Source organism: Penicillium cinerascens (genome assembly GCF_028974065.1).
Source record: "Penicillium cinerascens strain IBT 15544 chromosome Unknown contig_24_segment0_segment0, whole genome shotgun sequence".
NCBI lineage: Eukaryota > Fungi > Ascomycota > Eurotiomycetes > Eurotiales > Aspergillaceae > Penicillium > Penicillium cinerascens.
Genome location: NW_026695290.1, coordinates 2,897,645 through 2,922,763, shown reverse-complemented (window position 1 = coordinate 2,922,763; position 25,119 = coordinate 2,897,645). Strand labels below are relative to the sequence as shown.

At 50.7% G+C, this 25,119-nt stretch overlaps 11 protein-coding genes across 11 annotated transcripts; 7 read left to right on the top strand and 4 right to left on the bottom strand.

Annotated features, from left to right (window-relative positions):
- Positions 1-375: 375 nt before the first annotated feature.
- On the top strand, positions 376-993 carry N7498_004200 (mitochondrial 37S ribosomal protein uS11m; the record flags this gene model as incomplete). Its single annotated transcript, XM_058451262.1, has 1 exon — positions 376-993. The coding sequence occupies one exon, from the start codon at positions 376-378 to the stop codon at positions 991-993; it is 618 nt and encodes a 205-aa protein (XP_058310724.1).
- A 570-nt stretch (positions 994-1,563) lies between these two features.
- N7498_004199 (putative VPS9 domain protein) lies at positions 1,564-5,634 on the top strand (the record flags this gene model as incomplete). The annotated part of the gene is made up of 3 exons (XM_058451261.1): positions 1,564-1,641; positions 1,712-1,961; positions 2,018-5,634. The coding sequence occupies 3 exons, from the start codon at positions 1,564-1,566 to the stop codon at positions 5,632-5,634; spliced, it is 3,945 nt and encodes a 1,314-aa protein (XP_058310723.1).
- A 406-nt stretch (positions 5,635-6,040) lies between these two features.
- Positions 6,041-7,276, bottom strand: N7498_004198 (uncharacterized protein; the record flags this gene model as incomplete). Its single annotated transcript, XM_058451260.1, has 1 exon — positions 6,041-7,276. One exon carries the CDS (start codon positions 7,274-7,276, stop codon positions 6,041-6,043), a length of 1,236 nt encoding a protein of 411 aa, XP_058310722.1.
- Positions 7,277-7,936: 660 nt separating this feature from the next.
- Positions 7,937-8,323, top strand: N7498_004197 (uncharacterized protein; the record flags this gene model as incomplete). The annotated part of the gene is made up of 3 exons (XM_058451259.1): positions 7,937-8,052; positions 8,118-8,200; positions 8,269-8,323. Exons 1-3 carry the CDS (start codon positions 7,948-7,950, stop codon positions 8,321-8,323), a joined length of 243 nt encoding a protein of 80 aa, XP_058310721.1. The 5' UTR covers positions 7,937-7,947.
- Positions 8,324-10,838: 2,515 nt separating this feature from the next.
- Positions 10,839-12,413, top strand: N7498_004196 (uncharacterized protein; the record flags this gene model as incomplete). The annotated part of the gene is made up of 3 exons (XM_058451258.1): positions 10,839-11,144; positions 11,206-12,199; positions 12,256-12,413. The coding sequence occupies 3 exons, from the start codon at positions 10,839-10,841 to the stop codon at positions 12,411-12,413; spliced, it is 1,458 nt and encodes a 485-aa protein (XP_058310720.1).
- Positions 12,414-13,016: 603 nt separating this feature from the next.
- Positions 13,017-14,762, bottom strand: N7498_004195 (alpha-N-arabinofuranosidase; the record flags this gene model as incomplete). Its single annotated transcript, XM_058451257.1, has 5 exons — positions 13,017-14,012; positions 14,068-14,156; positions 14,210-14,337; positions 14,396-14,590; positions 14,656-14,762. The coding sequence occupies 5 exons, from the start codon at positions 14,760-14,762 to the stop codon at positions 13,017-13,019; spliced, it is 1,515 nt and encodes a 504-aa protein (XP_058310719.1).
- A 665-nt stretch (positions 14,763-15,427) lies between these two features.
- N7498_004194 (sugar porter family MFS transporter) lies at positions 15,428-17,248 on the top strand (the record flags this gene model as incomplete). Its single annotated transcript, XM_058451256.1, has 7 exons — positions 15,428-15,454; positions 15,509-15,554; positions 15,608-15,683; positions 15,732-15,923; positions 15,979-16,222; positions 16,273-16,529; positions 16,582-17,248. The coding sequence occupies 7 exons, from the start codon at positions 15,428-15,430 to the stop codon at positions 17,246-17,248; spliced, it is 1,509 nt and encodes a 502-aa protein (XP_058310718.1).
- Positions 17,249-17,379: 131 nt separating this feature from the next.
- N7498_004193 (PSME3-interacting protein) lies at positions 17,380-18,230 on the bottom strand (the record flags this gene model as incomplete). Its single annotated transcript, XM_058451255.1, has 2 exons — positions 18,057-18,230; positions 17,380-17,978 (listed from the first exon to the last, which is right to left on the bottom strand). The coding sequence occupies exons 1-2, from the start codon at positions 18,220-18,222 to the stop codon at positions 17,380-17,382; spliced, it is 765 nt and encodes a 254-aa protein (XP_058310717.1). The 5' UTR covers positions 18,223-18,230.
- Positions 18,231-18,868: 638 nt separating this feature from the next.
- On the top strand, positions 18,869-19,822 carry gcy1 (putative glycerol dehydrogenase Gcy1; the record flags this gene model as incomplete). Its single annotated transcript, XM_058451254.1, has 2 exons — positions 18,869-18,888; positions 18,949-19,822. The coding sequence occupies 2 exons, from the start codon at positions 18,869-18,871 to the stop codon at positions 19,820-19,822; spliced, it is 894 nt and encodes a 297-aa protein (XP_058310716.1).
- Positions 19,823-20,683: 861 nt separating this feature from the next.
- On the top strand, positions 20,684-21,322 carry N7498_004191 (uncharacterized protein; the record flags this gene model as incomplete). Its single annotated transcript, XM_058451253.1, has 1 exon — positions 20,684-21,322. One exon carries the CDS (start codon positions 20,684-20,686, stop codon positions 21,320-21,322), a length of 639 nt encoding a protein of 212 aa, XP_058310715.1.
- Positions 21,323-24,699: 3,377 nt separating this feature from the next.
- On the bottom strand, positions 24,700-24,948 carry N7498_004190 (uncharacterized protein; the record flags this gene model as incomplete). Its single annotated transcript, XM_058451252.1, has 1 exon — positions 24,700-24,948. The coding sequence occupies one exon, from the start codon at positions 24,946-24,948 to the stop codon at positions 24,700-24,702; it is 249 nt and encodes an 82-aa protein (XP_058310714.1).
- Positions 24,949-25,119: the final 171 nt, after the last annotated feature.

Sequence of the window (25,119 nt, the reverse complement as noted above, 5' to 3'; positions counted from 1 at the left end):
GATGTTCGGGGTGAAAGTGAGGAATCGAGATTGGACCGGGGAGGTGAGTAAGGGAAAAAGTCGGGAGATGCCAAGACTTCGAAAAACTTCCAGTGTTTCCCTTTCCGCCTCTCTCGGTCCGACTACGGCTGTTGCGAAGAGCCCGCTTTTGACTAACCTGATATTCAATTTGTTTATGTCCACTCTTTATTTTCAATTACTGCTCCGTCCATTGCTTCCGTCCGGCTCATTCTTCGCCTTTTGACACCTGCGTGTTCCCCATAGACGCATCGGCACTCCGTCGCCGCGATGAATTCTTTCTCCATGAATGTGCTCGCAAAGAGCCTCCCGTCGGTGTGCCGGCAATGCCTGCCCCGGCCTGCTATTGCGCGCACGATGCGTCCATTCTCCTCGTCCCCCAAAGCCCCCGCAAACCCCAAGGACCAGGCCGAACAAATTGAGAACCAGATTCTGGACCGGAAACCTGCGAGCTCAGAAGACTCATCACCACTGTCTGCCATTACCAAGATGATGCAGGGAGACCAGCCCTCCTCTTCCTCGTCGCGCGTTCGATCCGACTACGCCAGATTGGCCGAGAGCTTGGAAGCCGACATGATGCGAAACCCTTACGCCGACCGCGCTCCTCCTCACCACCTCCACGTCTACTGCCACAAGCATAACACGATCCTCACCTTGACACGGCCGAACGGAAACCCGCTCATGTCCCTGGGCACGGGTCAGATCGGCTTCCGCAAAGGTGGTCGGGCTGGCTTTGACCCTGCCTACCAATTGTCTTCCCACGTCATGTCGCAGATCCAAGAAAGGGGATATTTGATGGAGATCAAGCGGTTGGAAGTTATCTTCCGTGGATTTGGAAAGGGCCGAGAGGCATTCACCAAGGTCCTTCTCGGTAACGAGGGACGTAACATTCGGGGGCTTGTCAGCCGAGTGACCGACTCGACTCGCGTCAAGTTCGGTGGTACTCGTAGCCGGAAGGTGCGCAGACTGGGTTGATTGGCCATTTTGTATTTTATACTGGTCCTGTATAAAGGGTCGGGTTTACGTTGGCGCTTGTTCTGCAGAGCGCTATCACCGGGCCATCCGATGTTGATGACTCCCTGGGGTTTCCATACAGGCATTTGTCACATGTCTGTCATCACTTGTTATCTGTACAATAGCAAATTATTCCAAAATATCCAATATGTTCAAATAATCCCATTACTTTTTTCCGCCCATCTGATAGTTGACGAAGGCGGGTTACCCAACACGGCTAGCGCCCCTCAGCTCCCGCAGCGATCACGTTCTCGATCTCCCTGCTCAGCTTTCGTATTGCGCCGGTCTTCTCTGCTGTTCTACGATCTTTTTACCTTGTTTCCTTCGATTGACTTTCAATCTCTCTCCCACGTCTTGTGGACATCCCCCGATTACGCCCCGATACGCTTCCCCGGAACCTGCTGCCTGCAGCTGAATGCGCCGGAGCTCTTCCCCGCGAAAAAGTCAACGCACAAAATCCCCGCGTTCTTGCAGATTTGACGACTTGATGATTGCTGGAGCTTCTCTGCTGGGCCGTCCAAAACCGTTTGGATGCACCCTCTAAACCCTTTCCTCCGTGCCTTCTTCCGAAGCACTGTTCCCGGGCAGTGTATACCCGTGGAGAACCATGTGAGTTTAGCGCCTGTATCCCCTTGGATCGACTGGAGCAGCTAATCGGTTTCCCTTCCTTGCTTTCCAGGTCCTACTTGTTCCCACGACGGAATGCCTAGTCGGCTCGCGCGACCGGGAATCCAACCTGTTCTATTCGGATCTCGTCGCGTCCGAGGAGTTTCTAGGGAGCCATGTACTGCGGATCCCAATCAACCCGGGATCGATAAATGGAAAGGAGGACTCCAACGTGCGTGATAATCGTGGGAAGGCGAAGCAGGTGACGACTTTCAATGGGAGGACCGTGATCATCAAAGAGAACTCGGTTTACAGTAACAAAGGTGGGGTTAACCAAGAACCATTGGGGTGATCGTCTATATTGACTCGAATGTTCCAGGCTTCAAATCCCTTACTCAGGCCCAGCTCCTGTCCGATGCGCTTTACTACACCTCGTCCTCGTCAAGCGAGTCTCGTCCATGGCTCATATACTACATTTCGCGGCCATTGGTCGGTTCTTACGACCCCGCCAGAATAATTCCAGCTGCAGTGCCAGGCACGACACCGATGTTACTCGCGCCAAACGGAAAAAGGGCCGATCATCCTACATCCAATAAGAAGGGCGCAAGCGGGGAATCGGTTCCTCCGCCGAAACAAGAGATCAAATCCTTTGGGGAGCTACTAGCCAATTTCCCAATGATTGCACGGCAGATGCAGCCCGGGCTTGAGCGGCTGTTTCGAGAATTTGGCAAAGAACTTGGAAAGCCGCTCCCTCCTCCACCTTCCCGATCACCCTCTGCGTCTGGCAGCGAAAGTGAGATCAAATTATCTCGCGCGCAGACCCTAGCAGATGACAGTTCATCAATACGCAGCTGGTCTTCTCGCAATAGAGGCCGACTGCCGTTCAACTCTGAGGAGTACTTTGAAGATGATGAAGATTTGATGCGCCGAAGTTTGGAAACCGCAGTGACAGCGGCCATTGATCTTTTCCGGCTGGTTGATAAGCAGCAGTTGTCTTTGCTAGGCGCCACCACCGATCTCACGGGCCCTTTGGTTGAACGGCTTATCGAACGTTATGTCGCCGAGCAAGTTCATGAGCCCCTTCTCTTTCCCCGTCTCTGTGCTTTCCGGCAGGCAGAGGATTCAGAGCTGGACTCTAGAATCCGACACATGGAAAATATTGATGTGACGCAAGTCGGAATCTCAGTTGAGGGCGGGCGCGAAGGCAAGAGAGAGCTTATCCGCCGCCTCGGACGAGGAGTGGACCAATTTCGAAAAATGGGCGACGCAAGAAGCCCCCATGAGATGCTGAATACCCTTTTACAAACAGTAAAAGTGATATCTTTCCCAGGCAGCTATGACAGACTGGATGGGTTATCATCCGAGAAAGGAAGATCTTCTGTCACCATCAATGCCGATGTTCTGGTATCATTGCTGTTGGTCGTCGTCATACGATCACAAATTCGACATCTTCAAGCCCGCTTGCTGTACATGCAACATTTCATCTACATAGATGATGTGGAGAGCGGTGAAATGGGCTATGCGTTGAGTACATTGGAGGCGGTTTTGATGTACCTTGTGACCGACTCGGCTGGTCTTCGTCGTGCAAGTGCTCGAAACCGTCGCCTGTGGCAAGCGACCAAAGCTGGCAGGATTTCAGACATGAAGAGTATCCTGGAACCTGACGGAGATCATGAATCCATAGACGAGGCCATTCCCCATGAGCCAGAGCGCAAATCCGTTTTCTTTCAAACTGAAGAGCCGGACGAATCTCCTTTTGAGACATCCTCTATGTACAGCAGCTCGGTGATCACCAATGGTGACCCATTGACGGAGGATGCACTTTCTCAACCACCGCCGTTATCCCATGTTTTTCCTTTCCAGACCTGGGACGGGCATGCGCCTCTCAAAGACGGAAATCGTCCGGTCAAGAAGGTCTCGATGGACGTTCGCAGCTTATCAGGGTCATCGGCTGTCTCGTTCCTTTCCAGGACGAATACAATTGGGTCCATGACGAGCAATATCGAGGGTGACAGTTCGATAGAGACCCTAACCAAAACACAGGACCCGGCAGGAGATTCTATTCCCATGATGGCAGTAGAAAGCCGCCAGACCGAGGCGTTGAAGTATTTGCTGAGTCTGGAAGAATACTATCCCCTGGAGCATATTATTGAAGATACCAACGCAGATGGCACAACGCTGCTTAATGCGGCTGTGCAGCTCGGACATACAGAGGTTGTCGAGATACTTCTGGACTTTCTCTTCAGCAAAACAGACGAGAGTGTGGTCGCTATGTATATGACCAAATCAGATGTGCATGGTCGGACCGTTGCCCACTACCTCTTCAGTACGCCTGATCTGTTGGCTCGACTCGGTGGTCTTCTTCCGTGGCGACAGCGTGACAAACATGGACAAACACCGTTGTTTGCTCTGTGTCGCTCATATGATCATCCAGAATACAAGGCCATGGTTAAAACAGCCTTGACAGCAGCACAGAGAGCCCAGGGCAATGGGCAAGCCCTCCAACTTGATGATCATGTCGATGCTAAGGGCAATACGTTATTGCATATCGTTGGTGACCCCGAAATCACGACACGGATCTTGCAAGAGAGTGACTGTGATCCAAACGCGACAAACGACAAGAGGTTTACTCCCTTAATGATGGCCAGCAAATATGGACGAGTGGATCAAGTCCGGATTTTGTTCATGGATCCTCGGGTTGACGTTCACGTCAAGGAGGCTCGTGGGTTGACGGCTGTGGAACTCGCTAAGGATGATGAAGTTCGAAACCGAATTGATGATTTGATTCTACTGTCACATCCACCATCTTCCTGTGCTGACCCGTCCGGCCGTGTCACTACAGTAGTCAGATCATATTTCGTCGAGGATGCAACGGTTCGCTTTATCCTCAAGTCTGGTGCACCATATCCGCCATCGGAATCAATAGCGTCTTCACGACCGGGTTCAACAACCTACACTGTCACGACGTGCCGACGCAGCTTCACTGACTTTGAGAACTTGGCCAAGTGGCTTGCAGTGGAACATCCGGCGTCCTATGTACCGTCTCTTTCTGACTTTCGGAACCCTTTCCAAGTACACTCCAAGCCTTCACGGTCCGTTCTCCACGACCTCCAAGAGAAGCTCGACCGCTTCCTCAAGACTCTACTGGCTCATCCAACCTTCTCCACCCACGAGATGCTCTGGGAGTTCTTCCTCGTACCAGAGCTGCAACCCGAAATGATGGCCGACCGGTCCCGCAGCAAAGCAGCAGCTCTGACAGAAACAATTGCCGATGAAATCTCACCCGTGAGCATCGAGGGCATGCGCGATACCGAGCAATTCGTCTCACATGCCCAGGAAATGGTGCGCGGTGTACACGCGAACACGCGCAGCGTAATCCGCCGCGGACACGCACTGCAAAACAGCGCCTCCGACCTAGCAGACGCAGTCTCCCTCTGCTCAGCCGTGCTCTCCACATTCCAAGAACCAACCAACGCCCTCCCACCCATCTACATAGACGCCTTCACTCGTTACGGTACCTACCTCTCAACCTCCAGCTCCGACTCATCCCCACTGCTCCAATACATCGCCGCGCTAACTTCAATCGACAATACTACCGCCGCTATCCTCACATCCCTCTCGCGCCCAGGGTACCTCATCTCCGACCTCCAATCAACAAACCGCGCAATCGCCCGGAACCGCTCCTCCCTCCTTTCCTCATCCTTGCCCCGCAAGTTCAACCTTAACCTCCCTGGCTTCGAAGAATCGCGCCAGAAATCTGTCCGCGACTTCCAGCACAAAATTCAGGACGGCGAAGCCCAAGCCTCCCGTCTCGCTAGGGAAGTCACCTGGAACAAAGACGTCGTTGTCGGCGAATTGGCTGGGTGGACTACCTGGCGCGAAAAGGTCGGACGGGATGCCATTCGTGCCTTCGTGAAGGATACCCTCGTAAGGGAGAAAGAGCGCGGCAAACGCCTGGAGCGATGCCTGCGCAGTGTGCGAGAGGCGAAGCCGTGATCATAAATGGTGGCTTATCTTTTTGGCAGGTTCAGATAGATTACAAGAGAACATTTTCCCTTTGTGCTTGATTGTAAATTTTCATGATGGACATGTGTTCGGGTGGTACAATTTTCCGTTGCTGCAGTTTGCGTATCCCCCGTCCTTGGGACGGCGAGGGTGCATTTCATATTTCGGTCTACCTTTCCAGTTAGCTTAGCGAGTTTATGAAGATATTACGGAACTTGAACTTGAATCCAAACTGGTCTGCAGTATAACGTAGTGACCCAGTGCCTACACTATAACAGGTGGAATCCACTCTAAACAATACAATCATAAACCCAAAGTCCCGTCCTCGAGGATAGTCGCCAATTCCAAAACACCAAGCACCAGAACAGGATCGTCACCGAACACGTTCAAAGCAACCTCAAGCCTCCGAAAACCGAAACAAAGGCGACGGAGTGGCCGGACCAGACGGCAAATTCCCAGAAATAGTCGACTCCGCAATAGGCGAAACGCTCTGCGAGCTCCTTGATATTACATGCTGTGGGCCCCGGGGATCTATGATCTCACGCGGAGAACTTCGAACAACACTACCACCAGAGTACTGGCTCGACCCACGTGAGCCGTTCGAGGAATGAGGCTGCATCGATGCACTGGCCGGGCTGGGCAGGCCGTTTGAGGTGTGAATGGACTGCGAGGTTCGCGAGCTGGCGGTCTCTTGAGCTAGAAGTGAGCTTTTCTCAGTAGTCCCAGATGCAGTTGTTGCGGCTGTCGTGGTGGTCCAGAGCTGGGAGGATCGTGGAGAGGGTGGGACTGTTGAGGCCAATGATGCGCGTTTGGAAGTGATTGAGGTATGTTGGGTCGCGGGGTACTGAGGCGATGGACCTTGCAATGAAAATGGGAGTTCTGAAAGCATGAAACTGAGTCGGGTTCCATCGACCGAGAGTCTTGTCAGCGTGTCCAGCGTGTCCAGTTTTGTCAGGCTGCTCGATTCATCGTAGCTGTTACGATTGCTGCGGGGGTTTGCCTCGTCGACGACGTATGTGACGGAGGGTGAGCGGGTGCGGCTGAACATGAGGGAGGCTCTTTCTGGGGGTACGTCTCGCATTAGGAAATCGTCGAGGGTCTTGCTCGTTTCTGGTCCCAGGCTGAGGGAGGATGGGTTGAACAGATCTTGGCTTGGGGATTGGATCTGGCGGAGGTGACGGCGTCGTCGCTCACGGCGGATGTACCAGAAAAGGAGGAAGCAGATAGCTCCAAAGATAATTACGCCGATTATGGTGGCTGCGGCGATGGATGGGTGTCCGGAGTTCAGGGAGGTATTTGAGGGTTTCGCAAGGTTGCCGGTGTTTGCGAGTAGGGCTGGTGAGTCGGCGTATTCAGAGGTTGTTTCGTTCCAGAAGCGGTGCTCGACTTCATTTGTTTCGTTCTGGGGTTTGATTGAGATGGCTGCGTCTCTTGTCTCAGGATTTCTATCCGGGACCGTCTCTGCTCGTGGGCCATTGACTACCAACATGCGTAGGGTCGCGAGATGCCCTGCATCATGCGGTTGGATATCAGATGGAGGCGGGTGATGAAGCTCGATGTTAGACTGTGGGGGTTGAGACAAGACACTGTCCATGATACGCTGCCTGCGTGCATGGAGCTCAGTTGTGATCATTTCAGACGATACTGGTTGTTCCAAGATGCCCTTCGTAGAAGACCCCATCGGTGAAGATGCAGGAAATAGAACGGCTCTCTTGATAAAGTCTCACAAGTCTGTGGAAATCAAACAAAATAGAATAATGATGGACTCGAGGAGCAAAAACAAGCGAAGATAGCACTGCCATAAACATGGCAGTCGCCATATAGGTTTCCATGGCGAGTGTTGGGTATCAGCGTGACTTCCTTCCGCATCAAGACGACTCGAAACACCTTGTAGGTGTTCAAACTGCAAGCCCAGAAGATACGCCTGTGAGGCCGGGAGATAATTCGGAAAGATTGAACAACATCAAAGCATGAAGTGGTGCACGTAGATAACCTCATAAACGCCGATATTCCAAACCTGGCAAGCTAACACACCACTCCAAACGTCACCACCAACCACAAAAAGCAAGTACATCACTCCATGATCTTCGAACAGCACAGTAATATAAATCGGGGACCTTGACTGGCTGGACAGCCCAAAATCCCCCGATCTAGAAAATGACTAATCAAGCTGACCGCACCTACGTCATCGTTTAGCGTCGCATATATAGATGCCTGCACACCTTGACGTAGCAACCCCTCAACACATCTTCACTTTCAACCTCTACCAGATCCAGAAAGCGATAAACGTATCTTTTATTCATCATGCCTATGGTCGTGCCCGGTGTCAACTCCTCGATGGGGGACAAGTCTGAGTGGGTCAACAAGTTGATGGGAAAGAAGATCAGCGACTCGGGGAGTGATGAGCTGGTATGTCACCCGTAGAGCAAAGGAAACGCCGCCTGTGAGTTTATGGCTAACATACTGTGCTATAGTCATTTGCAAAGAAGGATTTGCCTGAATCTCACCGCGTGCTGAAGCCAGATGACATGAAGACCATGGACCACAACCCTGATAGGTAAGAGGCAATATGCATATGTTTAAACAAGTGTTTTGGAGTGCATTTGCTAATGGTTCATGAAATAGACTCAACGTCCACCTTGACCATGATGGCACCGTCCGGGATGTGACTTACGGCTAGATTAGAACTGAGATCACCGTTCAGACTAGATCTACGTTGCTATATGGACCTCGGTTCATAATTCATGTCATATATTGCTTAATGTATCGACGATGTAATTAACCAAAGTCAGTAGCGGTTGAGTCATTTATCATTTGATCTCTATACAATCCCTAATCTATAATCCCTTATCTATAATCCCCAATCTATAATGTAAACGGCAGGCCTGTGAATTGCCTGTCCGAGTTAGTTTTGCCGTTTTAGGGTTAGCGCCATTACATAACCACCTCTCAGACCGTCCATGGCGCTTCTTGTAAACAACTCTTCCCAAACCAGAACCTGTTACCTCCCTTGCAACCGACGGACGTGACCAAATGAAGTCGATACTATCAATTCTTCGACCTGATTTCACTTGGCCTCAGCCAATGAAGCCTTCAATTTCCAAGATCACTCCTTGCATCCCGCCTTGTCCTGGAAAGCTTCGACGAAGAGTATGGGGTCTAGTGCACAAAGCTCTGTATTGCATATCTGAATGGTATTGTAAATGGTATGGCATAAGCTTTGATGCCCAGATCATACAGCTTCCTTTCGGACTTATATTGAAGTGGTCCGATCGAACAAGCATAGAGGAGGTTGCTGCAATGCGAATAGCACGAGCTGCTGGGATGCCTGTTCCTAAAGTACTCTCTTGCGGAGAGCATTCTGGTGAACCTTACAATCGCTTTTTCTCGATATTGATGACAAGACTGCCTGGTATTCCGCTCGTGAACTCGACTGACCCTCTACATGTTGAATTGGAAGAACCATGGCTATTTGAGCTGAAGGAATGCGTTATGTCTATGCGAGAGTGGGAATCACCTTATTCGGGATGCATATGCTCTGCTATTGGCAGTTTGATGCGAAGCGCTCGCGTACCAAACCATGTTATGGGCCCCTTTGCCAACGACGGTGAATTCCACGATTTTCTACTAAGTCCAGCTTCAGGGCACGGCTTTGATACAACCTCAGAATACATTCAGGCTCTGGCCCAGGCGAACGAAATACGCAAACTCCCACACCGAATTTGTTTCACCCACGGTGACTTCAAGGCTCACAATATCCTTGTCGGAGATGACGGTCATTTGTCAGGTTTTCTTGACTGGGAATCAGCTGGCTGGTTGCCTGAGTACTGGGAATTCACCACTGCAATGAGGTTTGGATCGAAAAGTTGGTGGTTTCAAGTGGCCGCTTGGATCGGAGGAGATCAGTACAGTCAAGAATTGCTATGTGATATTGCGTTGAACTCATTGACCGTTGACTCTTACATAGCCTTTTAGTACTTGGCATCTCAGTGCATCACCAATTTAAATCAAGTACTCATCTATATCATAAGTGCTTGACGTATGTGTTCTTGGATGTACAAAAAACTAACGACAAAAGAAAAGACAAAGAATGAAAGCGAACTACTTGTCCCATCCCCATCTTATACAACATTTCTCAACCTAGACCTTTCATTGAATAAAATATCATCATCACACCAAATCAAGGTCCAAATTTGGATCTAGTAAATGACTAGATAATAGACTAAAGTAAACCTATCAAATTCAATACCCATAGCTATCTTGAACTCATAAATGAAGCCCCCTGTCATGGCGCTTGGACCAAGTATCCCTGCTTCCACCGCTTTGACACTGCCTTTGTCTCAAAAGTTGACCTTCAAGGTGGAAAAATCCTTAGTCAACTAAAATCAACTAGTCACATACTGGATAGCCGGTTGTCCATTTTATTGGAGAATTAATTTGCTGGAATTGATGTTCATGCTATTATGAGCCGCAGACGTATACTCTGCTGGAAATAACCTGTTGTAAATCATTAAGGATGGTTCTTATTTCTGAGCCCTAGAATGGGACAAGCAAGAGGCTATATATTCAACATGAAGTCCAAGTCGACTGGAAAGGACCTTCTTATAGATAGTGGAAACGTTGTTTTCGATGTTATTGATCAGCTTCAGCCTTATTTACGCTATCATCGGATCCTCGGTTTTCGTGAGTCTAGTCTCCTTCATAAATTTTAGTTTCAATTTGATAACTTGACGCTTCACATAGCTGCCGTTAACATCTACTGTTGAAAGTATTGTAATATCACGGATGAACTGTTCGTTGGAAAACGTGTTGATTTCCCATCCCGCGGAGAGCACCAATACGAGAAATAGTGTTCACCTTCCCCACTCTATACCCAATACAGTGTGCTGACTGCATAGGGCTTGATTCAGCTGCCCCACTGTTTGGACCCTGACTGGGCAGTTTGGAGAACTTGACGGAGGTCATTTGGTGGCTAGCGGGCTCCTATCCACTCAAAGTGAACAAACCGTGCGGCCGCCCCGAAGTCAGCGCATGAAACACGGCACCAAGCGTCTAAGCTCACCAGCCGCGTTCCAGCCCCGTGGACAAATGGGAGAAATTGACAGTGCGAAGAAAACTGAGGCCTCTAGCCCTACGAGATTTTAAAGCTTGTTTTTCCCCTCTAGTATTTCCTTTCGTCAAGGGGTGTATTCACGATGGCCGGCAACGACACTCTTTCGCTGTGTTCCGATCCGAAGTATGTCTTCCTGTCCTTCGATAATCTCGCCCATTGCTACGCGACCTACGAGGACACAACAGGAGCCAACTTTACGCACGTTGTTGAAACATGCTTGACCGATTACTGCGAGAACCCATATCCTGATCTCGGCGGCTGTGGGAATTGGAATGGAGGGGACATCGGGCCATTTGCTGTGTACACACAGGGCAACCAGTCTTTCTGGAACAATGCTACCTGCGTCGGCGTCAGTGAAGGGGTCAATTCGGATATCGGTGGGCCTGGCGTAGGTCATTCCAATCCTCCGCGCAAACATCCGCCCTCGAGTGCTAAACATACACCGACAGGTCTTTGTCTCTTACTTGATGCAATTGGGAATGGTATTTTATTTCTGGACCCTCCTCCGCTCATTCCGTCTCTTCTCATCAATAAAGGCCTTCTTCAACCGAAGAAAACGGCGTCGCGGCACTTCCTCCACAAAGCAAACCAATGGCACCATCATCCCGATAATTCGCCATTATATCGCCCAAAATGACCGCATCCTAAGAGTAATCCTTGTTGAATTCCAAGAAGCCCAATGCTTCTTCATGATCGCCTCACAAGCGGCAATTCTGCTGGCCAAGGACTCAAATACCGTTTTCGCATCAACCACCATCCGCTCCCTCTGGGCAAACAACGGTGTCGCGGGCATAGTTTCCAGCGCCGGTGTATTGCCGGTTGTCATGGGTATGTGGTGTCTCCAGAAGATGCACGAGTTGGAACCTTGGATTTTTCTCTTGTCCCTTGCCTCGGTCATTCTGTCTGAATTTTCGCTGTACTGGACGTACGAGACGCCCTCTCTTGGTCAACTTGTTCCCATTGATTATAACCGGTGGCCAAAAAGCTGTGGTGGCTATGCACCGCCATTGATTTACTGTCTGGACGATCTCGAGTTAACAGATGAGAGGGTTCCGCTCGCGTTTTTCTGGCATGTACTCAACCCATATTGCATGATTATGTTTGGGTTGATTATAATTACGTGGCTTCACCGTCACATTGGCGAGATGGTGGATGTTAACGAGATTTGTGAAAGAGCTTTGGTTCATCTGGGTCTGGGCAGTTTCTTGTCACAAGATTCGACGACTGCTCGCTTCAACTGGGCCCGGTGGCTCAGGAGGCTGCCAAGTCTACTCACGTTCCTGGTTGAATCGCTTTTTATCGTTGCTTTCATTTTCGAGGGGGTGTGTTTTGGCTTGTTCGCCAGAATTGGCCTGATCGACTTTAACGACTGGGGTTTTGGGCAAATCGTTGCTCTCACCATCTGGTTTCCGGTGTTGAGCAAGTATGCATATCTACTGCTATGTGAGTTCTCCCGTGGGTTCGATGCTTTTGGTATTGATTTCTGACTGCTTTAATAGTTGGCACCGAGTCTTACTCGCGCTCTCGCATGCCTAAGTCTGCTGAAGCCGATGAAGCCGATGAAGCCGATGAAGATGGCGAGAAAACTGAAAATGACGCCGGTGATGTTGAGTCGCCAGCCCAGGAACTCTCCAATGTCATCACACAGAAGGCCTAGGACGGACTCGACCCAAGGTAGACCAATGATAATGCAGAGGGCAGGTGGACTCGGATTGATTTGGGTGAGAGGATGTCATATCCGACGCGATTTTGATGAATTACGAATAAATGTCACAAATAGTTTAGCATGATTAATTGAATGAACCAAAAATGGCACGGTGCGAATCGGAGATTAATCGATACACTCTGTTATTAAGTTCTATCTAGCTTCGATGAGAATACCCTGCATGCCCGCTAAGCCTCTAGCGTCGAGAAGTCCTGGCCCAACCACAGCCGAATGGTTGCTTGCGTTCACTGATTAGGTGGTTAGACTGGGATTCCCTAAGAAGTCGTTTTTAGCAAATTGACTCGCTACTAAAAGTATCGCCAGCTCTCTTCCGCAGCTCATCTCGCCGTAAATAATTCTGTCCAGGACAGCTCACTAGCACGTGGGTGACGATTTCTTATGCGCTATAGGCACATGGACCATTGTTTCGGAAGTGGTAAGCCTTCACTTTACTCGACAAGTTACGGGTGAAAGGCAGCTATTCCTGGCCTAAGAAGCGATAATATTCGGACAAATCCTCGCATTCTATATGTAACGCTCCCAATTACCTACTCACTAATCCTTCCACTTCAACAAAGTAAGCGAGTGTTTCGGGAAGACGTAAGTCCCGACACCATCCCACGCCGACTCCTTCACGGAAACCTCCTCACTCCCCTTCATATTCGTCGCCGCAACATCACCTCCGGTAACAGTAAAAACAGCCACCTCCCCCTTCACACCCTGAACATCCGCTTCAATCCCCTTCTCATCATGAATATTCACAACAGCAAGATTAACAAACCCATCCTCACCAACAGAAGCACTAACGTCTAACCATGGGGTCTCCATAACACCCCGCAACCAAACCGGCGCCGTCTCGCCCTCATACGTAGCACACGAAACATGCGCGCTAACGGTCCATCCACGCATAAATTTCGAGAACAAATATAGCGGCCACCAAGTCGTCTGCTTGGTGATCCCCTCTTTGGTCGTCATCAGCGGTGAGATTACGTTAACGCTCTGGGCGATACACGCCATGCCGAGATCGCGGCTCTTGCGAATGAATACATTCAGCCAGACGGCGACGGCTAGTGCGTCAGAAAGCGTATAGCTTTCTTCAGCGCCCTTGGACCCCTCTGCACGGATAGGATCCCAGACGTTCCATTCGTCGAAGCAGATGGTGGGCCGGGGCTGGGACGGCGGGACGTTATTTTCGATGCGCGCGAGGTCAATAAGAGAGGATGTAATCTCGATTGCGCGCTCAGCTGCTAGCGGGGCTGTAGCGTTGGGCAGGTGCGAAGAGGAGCAGGTGTAGACGTGGATGCTGTGCATGTCGATTAGAGGCACAGAGCTGGTTGAGAGGGCGGAGAACGCTGGGAGGAGGCAGTGCTTCAGGGTGTAGTAGTCCCATGTGGCGGTGCCGTCCTGGCCACAGAGAATGAGTATCAGGGAGGGATCAAGGAGTTTGAGCGCTTTGGCCCATTGCATTGCTTTGTGGGCATAGGCTTCCTTGGTCATTTGTTCCACTTGCCACGGGCCCCAGGTTTCGTTGCCGAGAGCCCAGTATTTAACCTATGTAGGGATTAGTATAGGTTTTTTCAAGTTGATTGTGGATGGTAGGGCATACATTGTATGGCTCTTCGTGGCCGTTCTTCCGGCGAAGATTGGCGTAGTATGTATTGCCGGTACCGTTGCAGTACTCAACCCAAGCCAGTGCTAGAGAAATGTCAGCGATGATAGTTCGATTAGAAAGCGCAAGTTCAACACACCTTCATCGAGAGTTCCAGTTCCAAAGTTAAAGCACAGGTACGGTTCAGTCCCAAGAACTTTGCACCACTTCATGAACTCGTCAGTTCCGAATTGATTAGTCTCCGTTCCGAGCCAGGCTAGTTCTGGTCTAGATAATTGTAAGCGTCGACTACCAAATAGTTTTTTAAGCAAAATGAGTAGCTTACCTAGAGGGTCGCTGGTCCTTAGGACCGACACCGTCGAGCCAATGGTAAGTCGCGCAGAAATTCCCGCCGGGATATCGGACGACCGGGATGTTGAGCTCCTTCAGCGCCTCGAGGACATCCTTCCGGAATCCATTTTCATCCGAGAGAGGGTTTCCAGGGTCGTAGATACCTCCGTAGATGCATCGGCCCATGTGCCTATCAGGGAGTTAGTGACTTATTTAGACCGGTGAATCACCAAATCGAGGGACCATTTTGCTCACTCAGTAAACCCGGCATAGATGTTAGGATTGATCTTAGAGATGCGCCTGGCAGGATGAACAGAGATGACAGGAGTTTCCTGATCCCCGAGCTTGGTAAAAGTAGTCATTGCCAACAAATTCCTGAGCAGCTCTTTTTAAGTCTATGCGGTGGCTGAAATAGAGATGAATTCGAACCAAAAGAAACAAGGGTTGAATACAAAGGAGTCACGCTAAACGTATAGCGAAGGACGTCCTCGCTCAAGGCCATTTATCTGCCGACCCCTGCAGCATTCTGGAAACGGAAAATCTCCTGCGGGGTAGAGTCAAGACCCGGCCCTTGGACCGGCGTTTAACATGCCACTAGATCAGATACATGCCATCTTCGCCAATAAAACTGTCGATTCGGCGGCGGTGCGGGCAGCGAATTTCTTCCGTCAATCACGGTGCAGCACGCGCCGTGATTGAGTAACTAACCCCAAGCCCCGCAGGGGGCTACTGTGTTTCCCGGCGATGCTGGGTACAAGCCTGCCTGGGTACACTGGTCAATCGGTGCTGGAAATTATGCTGATTGCGATCTAGCTCGAGTTAATTTAGACCGCGGATCAGTTTGTCCGTTCGGCGTGGTGGAAGTTCCTCGGAAGCCCTAAGCGATGCGGGTCGCGTGTCGAACGAGTATATGTAGACAATGGCTCCCCCGCGGTGTTTTTGTGGAGATTCCCCAGATCTTCTTCCCCGTTCTTGTTGATTGCGGGTCTGATACCTTCATTGAGTGTTTTGTCTAAGATTGCCCACCATGGGTCTTTCTCCGTCATGGTACCAGGTATGTACATGCAATGCAGCAGTGAGTGAGAACCTACACTAATTCCTTATTTAGTTTCTAGTCGGCGTCTTTGCTTCTGTTGGTTCATTCCTCTACGGATGTGTGTATACCCGTAGCCTTCCTTGGCCGAGACACAAGTCTAACAGCCAATAGATGATTTGGGTGTCATTGCGGAGGTGATTGTGTGCCAGTCCTTTGTTGACAAGTTCGAGGCAAATGATACACAAAGGTCTGTTAAATGGTTCCTCGTCAATCCGTAATGTTAACAGAATGACAGCGGTCTGGTCGTCTCCATGTTCACAACCGGTGCCTTCTTCGGTGCAGGACTTGCCGGACCGTCTGGTGATTACCTGGGCAGACGTAAGACCATCTCACTTGGCTGTCTGCTCTTCTGTCTGGGAGGAGGGCTCCAAACCGGTGCAAAGACACTGGCCTTTCTCTACACCGGACGATTCTTTGCCGGATTGGGGTACGTCTTCTCAATCCAGAGACCCAAAACGAACCCAGTGACTAATATGTTACAGCGTCGGTTTCCTCACCATGGTCATCCCGCTGTATCAAGCTGAAATCTGCCACCCCAAAATCCGTGGTCGAGTCACTGCGTTGCAGCAGTTCATGCTTGGCGTGGGCGCTCTTTGTGCTTCGTGGATTGGATACGGCACGTATATTGGTTTCAACCCGAGCAATGATGCTCAATGGCGGTTGCCTCTGGGTATCCAGATTATCCCTGCTGTCATCTTGGGTTTGTTGATTGTAGTCTTCCCCGAGGTGAGATTCCAGCTCTGCAGATCCTATATTATATACTGACAGATATACAGTCTCCTCGTTGGCTGATCGACCACGGCCGAACGGAGGAGGGTCTGCGCACGTTGGCCAAACTCCATGCCCATGGCAACGAGCATGACGCCTGGGTTCAGGCCGAGTACGCCCAAATCCAGGAGAGTATCACTTACGAGCACGAGCATGAGGCCAAGTCGTACGTCGAGCTGTTCAAGAGCCGATCGTCGTTCCGCCGCTTGTTTCTCTGCTGTGCTCTCCAAGCATCCGTGCAGATGACCGGTGTATCGGCAATCCAGTAAGTTCCTCTTCGCAATCCCCAATCCACAACCCATCTGACACAACGACAGATACTACTCCGTCAAAATCTACGAACAAATCGGCATCTCCGGCGAGGCCACCCTCCGCTACCAAGCCATCAACTCCATCATCGCGCTAATAGCCCAGTTCCTCTGCATCCTCTTCATCGACCGCTTCGGTCGCCGCTGGACCCTGATCAGCGGCAACTTGGGCAACTGCGTAACCTTCATAATCGCCACGGCCCTCCTCGCCAAATTCCCTCCAACAACCAACAGCATCGGCGCCCACTGGGGCTTCATTATCATGACTTGGCTATACAACTTCTCCTTCTCGGCAACCTGCGGTCCACTCTCATGGATCATCCCAGCCGAAGTCTTCGACACGCGGACCCGGTCCAAGGGTGTCTCGATCACGACGATGACTTCGTTCGCGTTTAATACTATGATTGGCCAGGTTACTCCTATTGCGATGGAAACGATCGGATATAGGTATTACTACCTGTTCACGATTTGCAACTTTACGAATGCTATCTTCTTTTGGCTTTTGTTGCCGGAGACGAAGAAGGTGCCGCTCGAGGAGATGAATTACATGTTTTCGCATGCGCCGTGGTTGGTGCCGGGCACCAAGAAGGATAATTATTTGCCGCATGACTTGGAGAGGAAGGTTGAGGAGCACGAGGTTAAGCAGAGTAAAGTGCACTATGAGGGGGGTCTTTGATTGGACCTTGAAGGGGTCTGCGGGGCATGTGTTTCGTGGTTGAGCTGGTGTGGAGTAGATGGCAAGGTGTGAGATGTAGAGTGAGGGTCCCCGCAACTAGTGCGCAATTGTACTTCGTGGTCTCAATTAATTTATTCCGAGTCTGAATCAGACCCGTATCCGACCAGTCCAAGCGAGACAGGTGCTGGCTTGGCCGGTGGCTTGGTTTCTGTTTTTTTGTCTGTTTTCGACTTTCCCTGGCTGGCAGACGAGCTCTGTGCAGCATTTTCAGCCGGGTTTGTACTCGTAATCCCCGAGGATGCAGCGCTTTGTGTAGACTGCGTAGAGTCTTTCTTGGGCGCAGCTCCGCTCCCTTGACTGGGCTTTTGCGGAGCTTCATCTTTAGATGAATCCGTCTTCCCGCTACCTTCCGTAGCAGAAGCTCTACGCTTTTTGCCCGGAACCAGCAGGTCTTTGCCCTTATCGCGCCGTCTCTTGCGCGCAGGTATTGTCCATTCCTCCTCCTCTGCCGGTGTCACCTCCGAGGATGTCGGTCCAAGCATAGCCTTCTCAGCCTCTTCACGCTGCTTGCGGAAGATCTCGAGCTGGTCCGCCGTATCCTTCTTCACGGCCGCCTCTTGAGCACGTGTTGACTCGAGAACGGAATCGAGAAACTCGACCTCATCTTCGTCCAGGGCGCGGAACTGATTCTTCAGGCGCGCTTTCTCCTCAAATGCTTCCTGCTTGGCCACTAGACGCAAGAAAGTCACCCTAACATGTCAGCCACGGATTTCTGCGATCAACGCACAGATACGCAAGATAAGCTCACTCTTGTTCTGCTCCAGCACCTCGAACAGACTCTTCCCGTCGGTCTGCTTGCCTATCTCCGCCTTCCGCCTCCGCTCCTCCTCCAGCTCCCGCTGTGCGCGGAGCCACTCATCGTCGCGCTCAACGGGCTGCTCGTTAGTCCCGGCCGAGACGAATCCAGAAGACATGACGACACCGGAAAATAAGACGTGGTTTCTTGCCGAGCAAACCGGGTCCAGGACTCGGGTAGAAAGAGACGGGGTCGGGGTGGAGCGCGAAATTACCCGAGCGCGCGCCAGGACGGCACCGAGGGTGGTGTAGGGTAAGTGGGTTGCAACCGAGGCCGAAAGACGGGGCGACTCGGCGAGCTCGGCGAAGTTTCTGGAAATTGGAGAATCGGTGTGGGGGATGTGAATTGTTGCTCACTGGGAGACTAGAGATTCATTTTCGTCATTGGTGAGTGTGAAGTGGACCAATTACCACGGCAGGAGAAGAGAGCCCGAATTTAGCCGGAATCACAACTGTCCAATCCAACCACCCTGGGTGGCAACGGGGTTAACAATGAGTTCGCAAGGATATCTACCGAGAATGGGGCAGGGATGCGCGTGCACGTTACCGCGAGAATTCACCGATACTCGATACATCCACATCATTCGATAACTCAAGAGGAAGAGCAAAGAAGAAAGGATCCACCGGGGATGAGGGGCAACCCCTCGACATCATCGCTGCTTGGACCTGCCCAGTTTCTTGCTGTAATGCTGACCTGCCACATATAAATGACCTATCCTGTTCCCTCTCCTAGCATTCAATCCGTATTCCTCAATTTAATTCAAAATGTCGAACCAATACACTCAGTAAGTCAGCTTTACAGATCAGCTCCTAATCGATTATATCTAACACACTTCCGCTCTCAGGAAGACCTACACCCTCAACACCGGCGATAAGATCCCCGCCATCGGCCTGGGCACCTGGCAGTCCAAGCCCAATGAAGTGCGCGAGGCCGTCAAGAACGCCCTGCTGAAGGGCTACCGCCACATCGATACTGCTCTCGCCTACGGCAACGAGCACGAGGTCGGCCAGGGCATCAAGGACTCCGGCGTGCCCCGGGAGCAGATTTGGATCACCACCAAGCTGGACAACACCTGGCACCACTGTGTGCAGGACGGCATTGCCTCCTCCCTGAAGGACCTGCAGGTCGACTACGTCGACTTGTACCTTGTCCACTGGCCCAGCTCTACCGACCCGAACGACAAGTCTAAGCACCTGCCCGACTGGGACTTCATCAAGACCTGGCAGGAGATGCAGAAGCTGCCGGCCACCGGCAAGGTTCGCAACATCGGTGTTTCCAACTTCGGCATCAAGAACCTCGAGAAGCTCCTCAACGACCCCTCCACCAAGATCGTTCCCGCTGTGAACCAGATCGAGCTCCACCCTAACAACCCCTCGCCCAAGCTGGTTGCCTACAACACTTCCAAGGGTATCCACTCCACTGGATACTCGTGCCTCGGCTCTACCAACTCTCCTCTTTACAAGGATCCCACTCTTCTCAAGATCGCTGAGAAGAAGGGCAAGACTCCCCAGCAGGTTCTGCTGGTCTGGGGTATCCAGAAGGGCTGGAGTGTTATCCCCAAGTCTGTCAGCAAGTCTCGCATTGATGGCAACTTCGAGATTGATGGATGGAGCCTCACTGATGAGGAGATCAACCAGCTTGACAACCTCAAGGACCGCTTCAAGGTCTGCGGTGATGGCTGGCTGCCCATCAAGGTGTTCTTCGGCGATGACGAGTAGATAAAAGGAGAGACATATGATGTTTTTATGAGTACATAGGCTTTAGAGATACCAAGACCAATTTACCTTTTTCTGGATGAGTTTCGAGTCTTAACTATAAAGTTGTTCACGTTGGAGACATGGCGAAATTAAAAAAGAAAGCTGATTAATGAATGAAAGGTGACATTTCCAACAGACAAAAGTATTATTAATTACACATTCGTACAATGTACAGACCGAACGGTTCAAGAAGGCTGGTAATGACAGAAAGTCCGGTACAAATGTGCACAATCCCGCTGGAATGTCCATCCTTTTTCACACCCCAAAAACAACAACAGATACATGCTAGTCCTCCACCACAATTCCAACAATCCCGTGCAACTCGACAGCGTCCAATTAAATCAATGGGGTAAAACCAGCGAAGACTCGTCTTTGCTTTAGATGGAGACATTGGCGGAAGCGTTAGACGAAGCGTCAGCGGAGCTGGAGCCAGATGCCTTGGTATTGGCGCTGGCATTGGCATTGGCATTGGCATTGGCCGAAGCTGAGGCGTTAGCAGCAGCTGAGGCTTGAGCAGCAGCAGACTCTTGAGCAGACGCAGAGCCACTGACCGAGCCGCTGGCCGAGCCTCCCGCGGTACCAGTAGCGCCAGGAATAGAAAAGTTGATGCTAGTAGAGAAACTGAACGGAGCGGTGCCGGTGCCAGAGCCAGAGCCTACGCCGCCAGAGACGCTTGTGCCAGACGAATCAGATCCGGAACCGCTAGCACCAGTGGAGCCAGAGCCAGAAACGCCAACGCCAGCAGAGCCCGAGTCGGAAGAACCGGTGCCTTGAGAGCCCGATCCTGAAGAACTCCCTCCGGCAGAACCACTCCCTGAGCTGATGCCGGAGCCGGAACTTCCAGCTCCAGCGGATCCAGAGTCAGAGCCAGAGGCACCACCAGTGATACCACCGGAACCAGGGCTAGAGCCAGAGCTAGAGCCAGAGCCAGAGCCAGAGCCAGAGCCAGAGCTAGAGCCAGAAGAACCGCCAGTGATATCACCCCAGCCAGAGCCAGAGCCGGAGCCGGAGCCAGAGCCAGAGCCAGAGCCAGAGCCAGAGCCAGAAGAACCGCCTGTGATATCACCCCAGCCAGAGCCAGAGCCGGAGCCGGAGCCAGAGCCAGAGCCAGAGCCAGAGCCAGAGCCAGAAGAACCGCCAGTGATATCACCCCAGCCAGAGCCGGAGCCGGAGCCGGAGCCAGAGCCAGAGCCAGAGCCAGAGCCAGAAGAACCGCCAGTGATATCACCCCAGCCAGAGCCAGAGCCGGAGCCAGAGCCAGAGCCAGAGCCGGAGTCAGAGCCAGAAGAACCGCCTGTGATATCACCCCAGCCAGAGCCAGAGCCGGAGCCAGAACCCCAACCGGAGCCAGAGCCAGAGTCGTCACCCGAGTCATCACCAGAGGCATCACCAGAGGCATCACCAGAGACACCGTCAGAGATACCAAGGCCAGCAGATCCTGAGGCATCAGGATTAACGTAGACAGAACCAGATGCATTGGCAGAAGCGTCAGCAGAAGCGTCAGCAGACGCATCGGCGGAGGAGTCGAAGCTGGGAATGGCGCTGAGAGCATCGCTGATACCACTTTCGCCTTCACCAACTAGCATGCCATCAAGCCCGAGGCAAGGCTTGCGAGCCTCAAGGGTCTTGCTAACGGGCACTGCAAGAGCAGTGCTCGCAAGGAAAAGAATGAATGTGTTCTTCATGATTAACGATAGAAAAGAAGAACTTGAATAGAAGAGAGCTCAACTCTGAGGATATAAAAATGCTGAAGCGAGAGAATGTCAGGTTGAGCCAGTCAACTGAAGCGAAGGATGGAATAGTAGGTTGATGAGTGACTGATGGACTGGGGAAGCGGCCCTTCTTTATAGTTCTCGAGAAGGATACCTGAGGACTGGGCCGAGGAGTTTGCTGCTCCTGATGAGCGAGCCCCTGCTCGTACATGGTATCCACTGGCGATATTAACATGCAAGTCAAGATTGGTTTCACGATTGCCCGTGTCTTAGTACACCCTGTTTCAGGATACCGTGAATGATATGGTTGTATTCGATGAGCTCATCGTTATGTGCCTCATAGTTGAGTGTATGTTCATTCCCAGGCTTACACGGGGTACGAGTCAGTTATTGTAGACCGCGGCTACAAAGCAGCCCATTGGGGTATATCTACCTCTAATGTGTATAAAAGCTACATCCAGATATGGAAATAAAAGATGCACCAAGACAGACTCGGATCGCCGGATCGCCGGATCGCCTTGAGCAGCGTCCCTCCAAGCCCACAAGTCACCACGACCCACAAACTGACTCCACAAACTGTTTTCATTAGGTAAACCGGGCAAGATTGACGGTATAAATCGACCAAAAGGTGAGGTATTTGGCAGGGTCCGGAAACTTAACCGAGTGGACCCAATATGTCCTAGCGCCCGGCCGACGAACCGTTCGTGAATAAGAGGTTTTTGTGGAGAATGCTTGTTTTCAGGTGGGTCCGCGTCAGAGGATAATTAAGGAGAACGGTACGAGTTTCAGTATGTACAAGAATAACTCTTTTTGCCGATTTTCCTCGTTCTGAAAACTGTTTAGAGTAAATTTAGATGTCGACGCCAAGAGGGAGGTCAAATGTTGACAAATGGTTTATCCAGAGGGAACAGTCTCCAAGGTAAAATCTCCTTTGTTCATTCTTCCATCTCGGTTCAGAATATTTTACTGGATACTAACTTCGCGTGCACTACTCATGATCGAGGCATATGCTAGAGAACTTACATCGATGAATGGTTATTGTAGGATGTAGCACAGCTCAGCCAAAATAGGTACTCGCTGCAATCTAAAAAAGATAGCTATCTTTGGATCGTAATCTAGGTGAGGTAAAACAGGCTACCGCGTCCGGAAGCGATCGGCACCCGGAGCACAGGGTCTCTGTTGGGCGTGCCGCGCCCAAAGAGGATCTAGACAACTTTCGAAACTGGGAAGCATCCATAGGGAGCCCAGTATGAATCTAGTCTGCCTTCTGTGAAATGTATTTATAAACGAACCCACAGGTTTCTGGAGGCGCAGCCCAACAAAACGGGTCGCTGTTCCCTGAACTTGTGACGCACATGGGGCATTTGGAACTGGCTTGAAGGCAGCTGGCAGTAAATTTCTGCGCAAGTATTGGTCAACGATCGTCGTCAGGTCCCCTGGGAATGATGGTACCGGAATGAATGAGACAACATAATCATTAGTGTCTGGGTCTTGGATCAAGCTGGCGCGGGCAAGAGAATATGGCGCAGGTATTCTAAGGTCAAGAGCATTCTCCACATAATTCCGCTCTTTGAATAGCTGTCCAAAGCTGGATTCAAAGTTTAGTTGACCTAGTCATTTTCAGCTCCCGTAGACAGCTTGCTTGGCGTATGTAGAGCTTGAGTAGAAAAGTCATGCACTTGACTCTCGGACGGCAAATATATGGTGTCTACATTTATTGCAAAAAGTTCCCTTTGGTTGGGACATGTTTGCTGCCACCAATTGGAAGATGAGATCTTCTCCATGGGGTGATATTTTACGGGAGAGATAGGGGTGTCTATGGACCATAGTTCTCGTTCATGACCCTCCCTTCGCGTATCTCTATGCTAAGTGTGACACGATTTTCTTAGGGGGTTTTCCACTGGTTTCCCTTAGGAGCACCGGGTTCCACGGTGGATGAACGCCACATTTTAGTGGTGGAAAAGCACAGATTTGTGGTTTCATGTAACCCATCACGCACAATGACGCACCGCCTGTATCTATAAAGTCGATGAAAAACTCTGACATATCGCCGTACGGGGATGAAACAGAGTATAATGGAAATACACACACGTAGGGTGATATACATATTAGACGAATCCTCATACAAACAGCCTTATCGTTGTTCTCTAGAAGGAAAGCACCACTCCATTATCGTTTCGAATGGTCAGTCGTAAAAGTGGATTTCCGAATTAATTCCACGTAACGTAATTCCTGAGCGAGTAGCCAACCAAGCGGGTGGTCATCTCCAAAACACCATAGTAAACGCTATACTTTATAACTTCATATCTCGACAATAAACCTCTTATTTTACCTCATCATTTTATTAATAGCACTTTTTGGTGTAAGGAATAGTATATATTAATTTTGAGTTAGTGCACTGATTATTTTATGATGTTACCATAGAATACGGCGTAATTTAGCAATTTTAACTACAAATATATGTATATACCTGAACCACTTTACATCCAAATTTCCCTAGACCCTATAAATAGGCTAGAGATAGTATAGCGAGTATAGTACTAATCAGGGTGGCCGATAAGTGGTCTTCTTACTGAAGGGGAAATATCGTGGATGGCAGTGATCCTTATGGGCAATTTGCCCATTTCGTGCCACCGTGCAGGTTTTCGAATTTTGTTTCTTCGTATACCTGGCGGGGTGACGCTGTTTATTGAAGGTAGGTCCTGTCTGTGGTCCAACAAGCACTTGAAATACGTCTGAAATTAAATCAAATTAGGCTTTGGATTACTGGCAGTAAACCACTGCTCAAAAAACCGTTTAGACCCATCGATCATCAGCAACGCTATGCTTGCGCCCCGCCTTGGCCCCTTCCACTCCGATGCCCCAGCCAGCCTCTGCAGCTATAAACAACTCACTAGCCAATCCTCAGTCACCTATGAGTTCCATCCGACAGATGAACCAAAGGGCAGGCCATATCTGAGGTCTATTTTTTCGCTTCTTTTCTCCTAGGTTTTGGGGTCGGTTTTGTCTTCCAAATACCAGCACATCGTAGCATCCGCTATACTGTCGTAGCGGACGCATTTTGTAGCTCGCTAGCTATACCGGCGTATGTTTTTTCGCGGCTATACAGAGCATATCGCGCTTTAGCTAAACAGCAGCTTTAGCCTCAGGTATCTGCTTTGTCGGTCGTCCAGAACGAGTAGCATCAGCGACGTAGGCATCCGTCATCGTCATCGGCCGTTGGGTAGGATCAAAACCGCGTTCAATAGCACGGTTATATAGCGCATTAACCGTTCGGGCAGAAACGCCAGTTATCTCGGAGATAGCAGCAGTGCTTATACCGCAAGCTTTCATTGTAACAATCATAGAGCGCATAGCAATATCGTGTTTAGGCATTTCAATGGGTTCGTGAGTAGGAAAAGGGGTAAACCATGGTAGGAGGGGGGCCATGAGGTGCTGTATAGCCTATAACGACGCTAGTAATCTACAAAAGTACGAGAACAAGCAATGTGAGCAAAGAAAGACCCTTGGTAGGGACCTCCGTACTATCTTCAATTAGGGATGCCG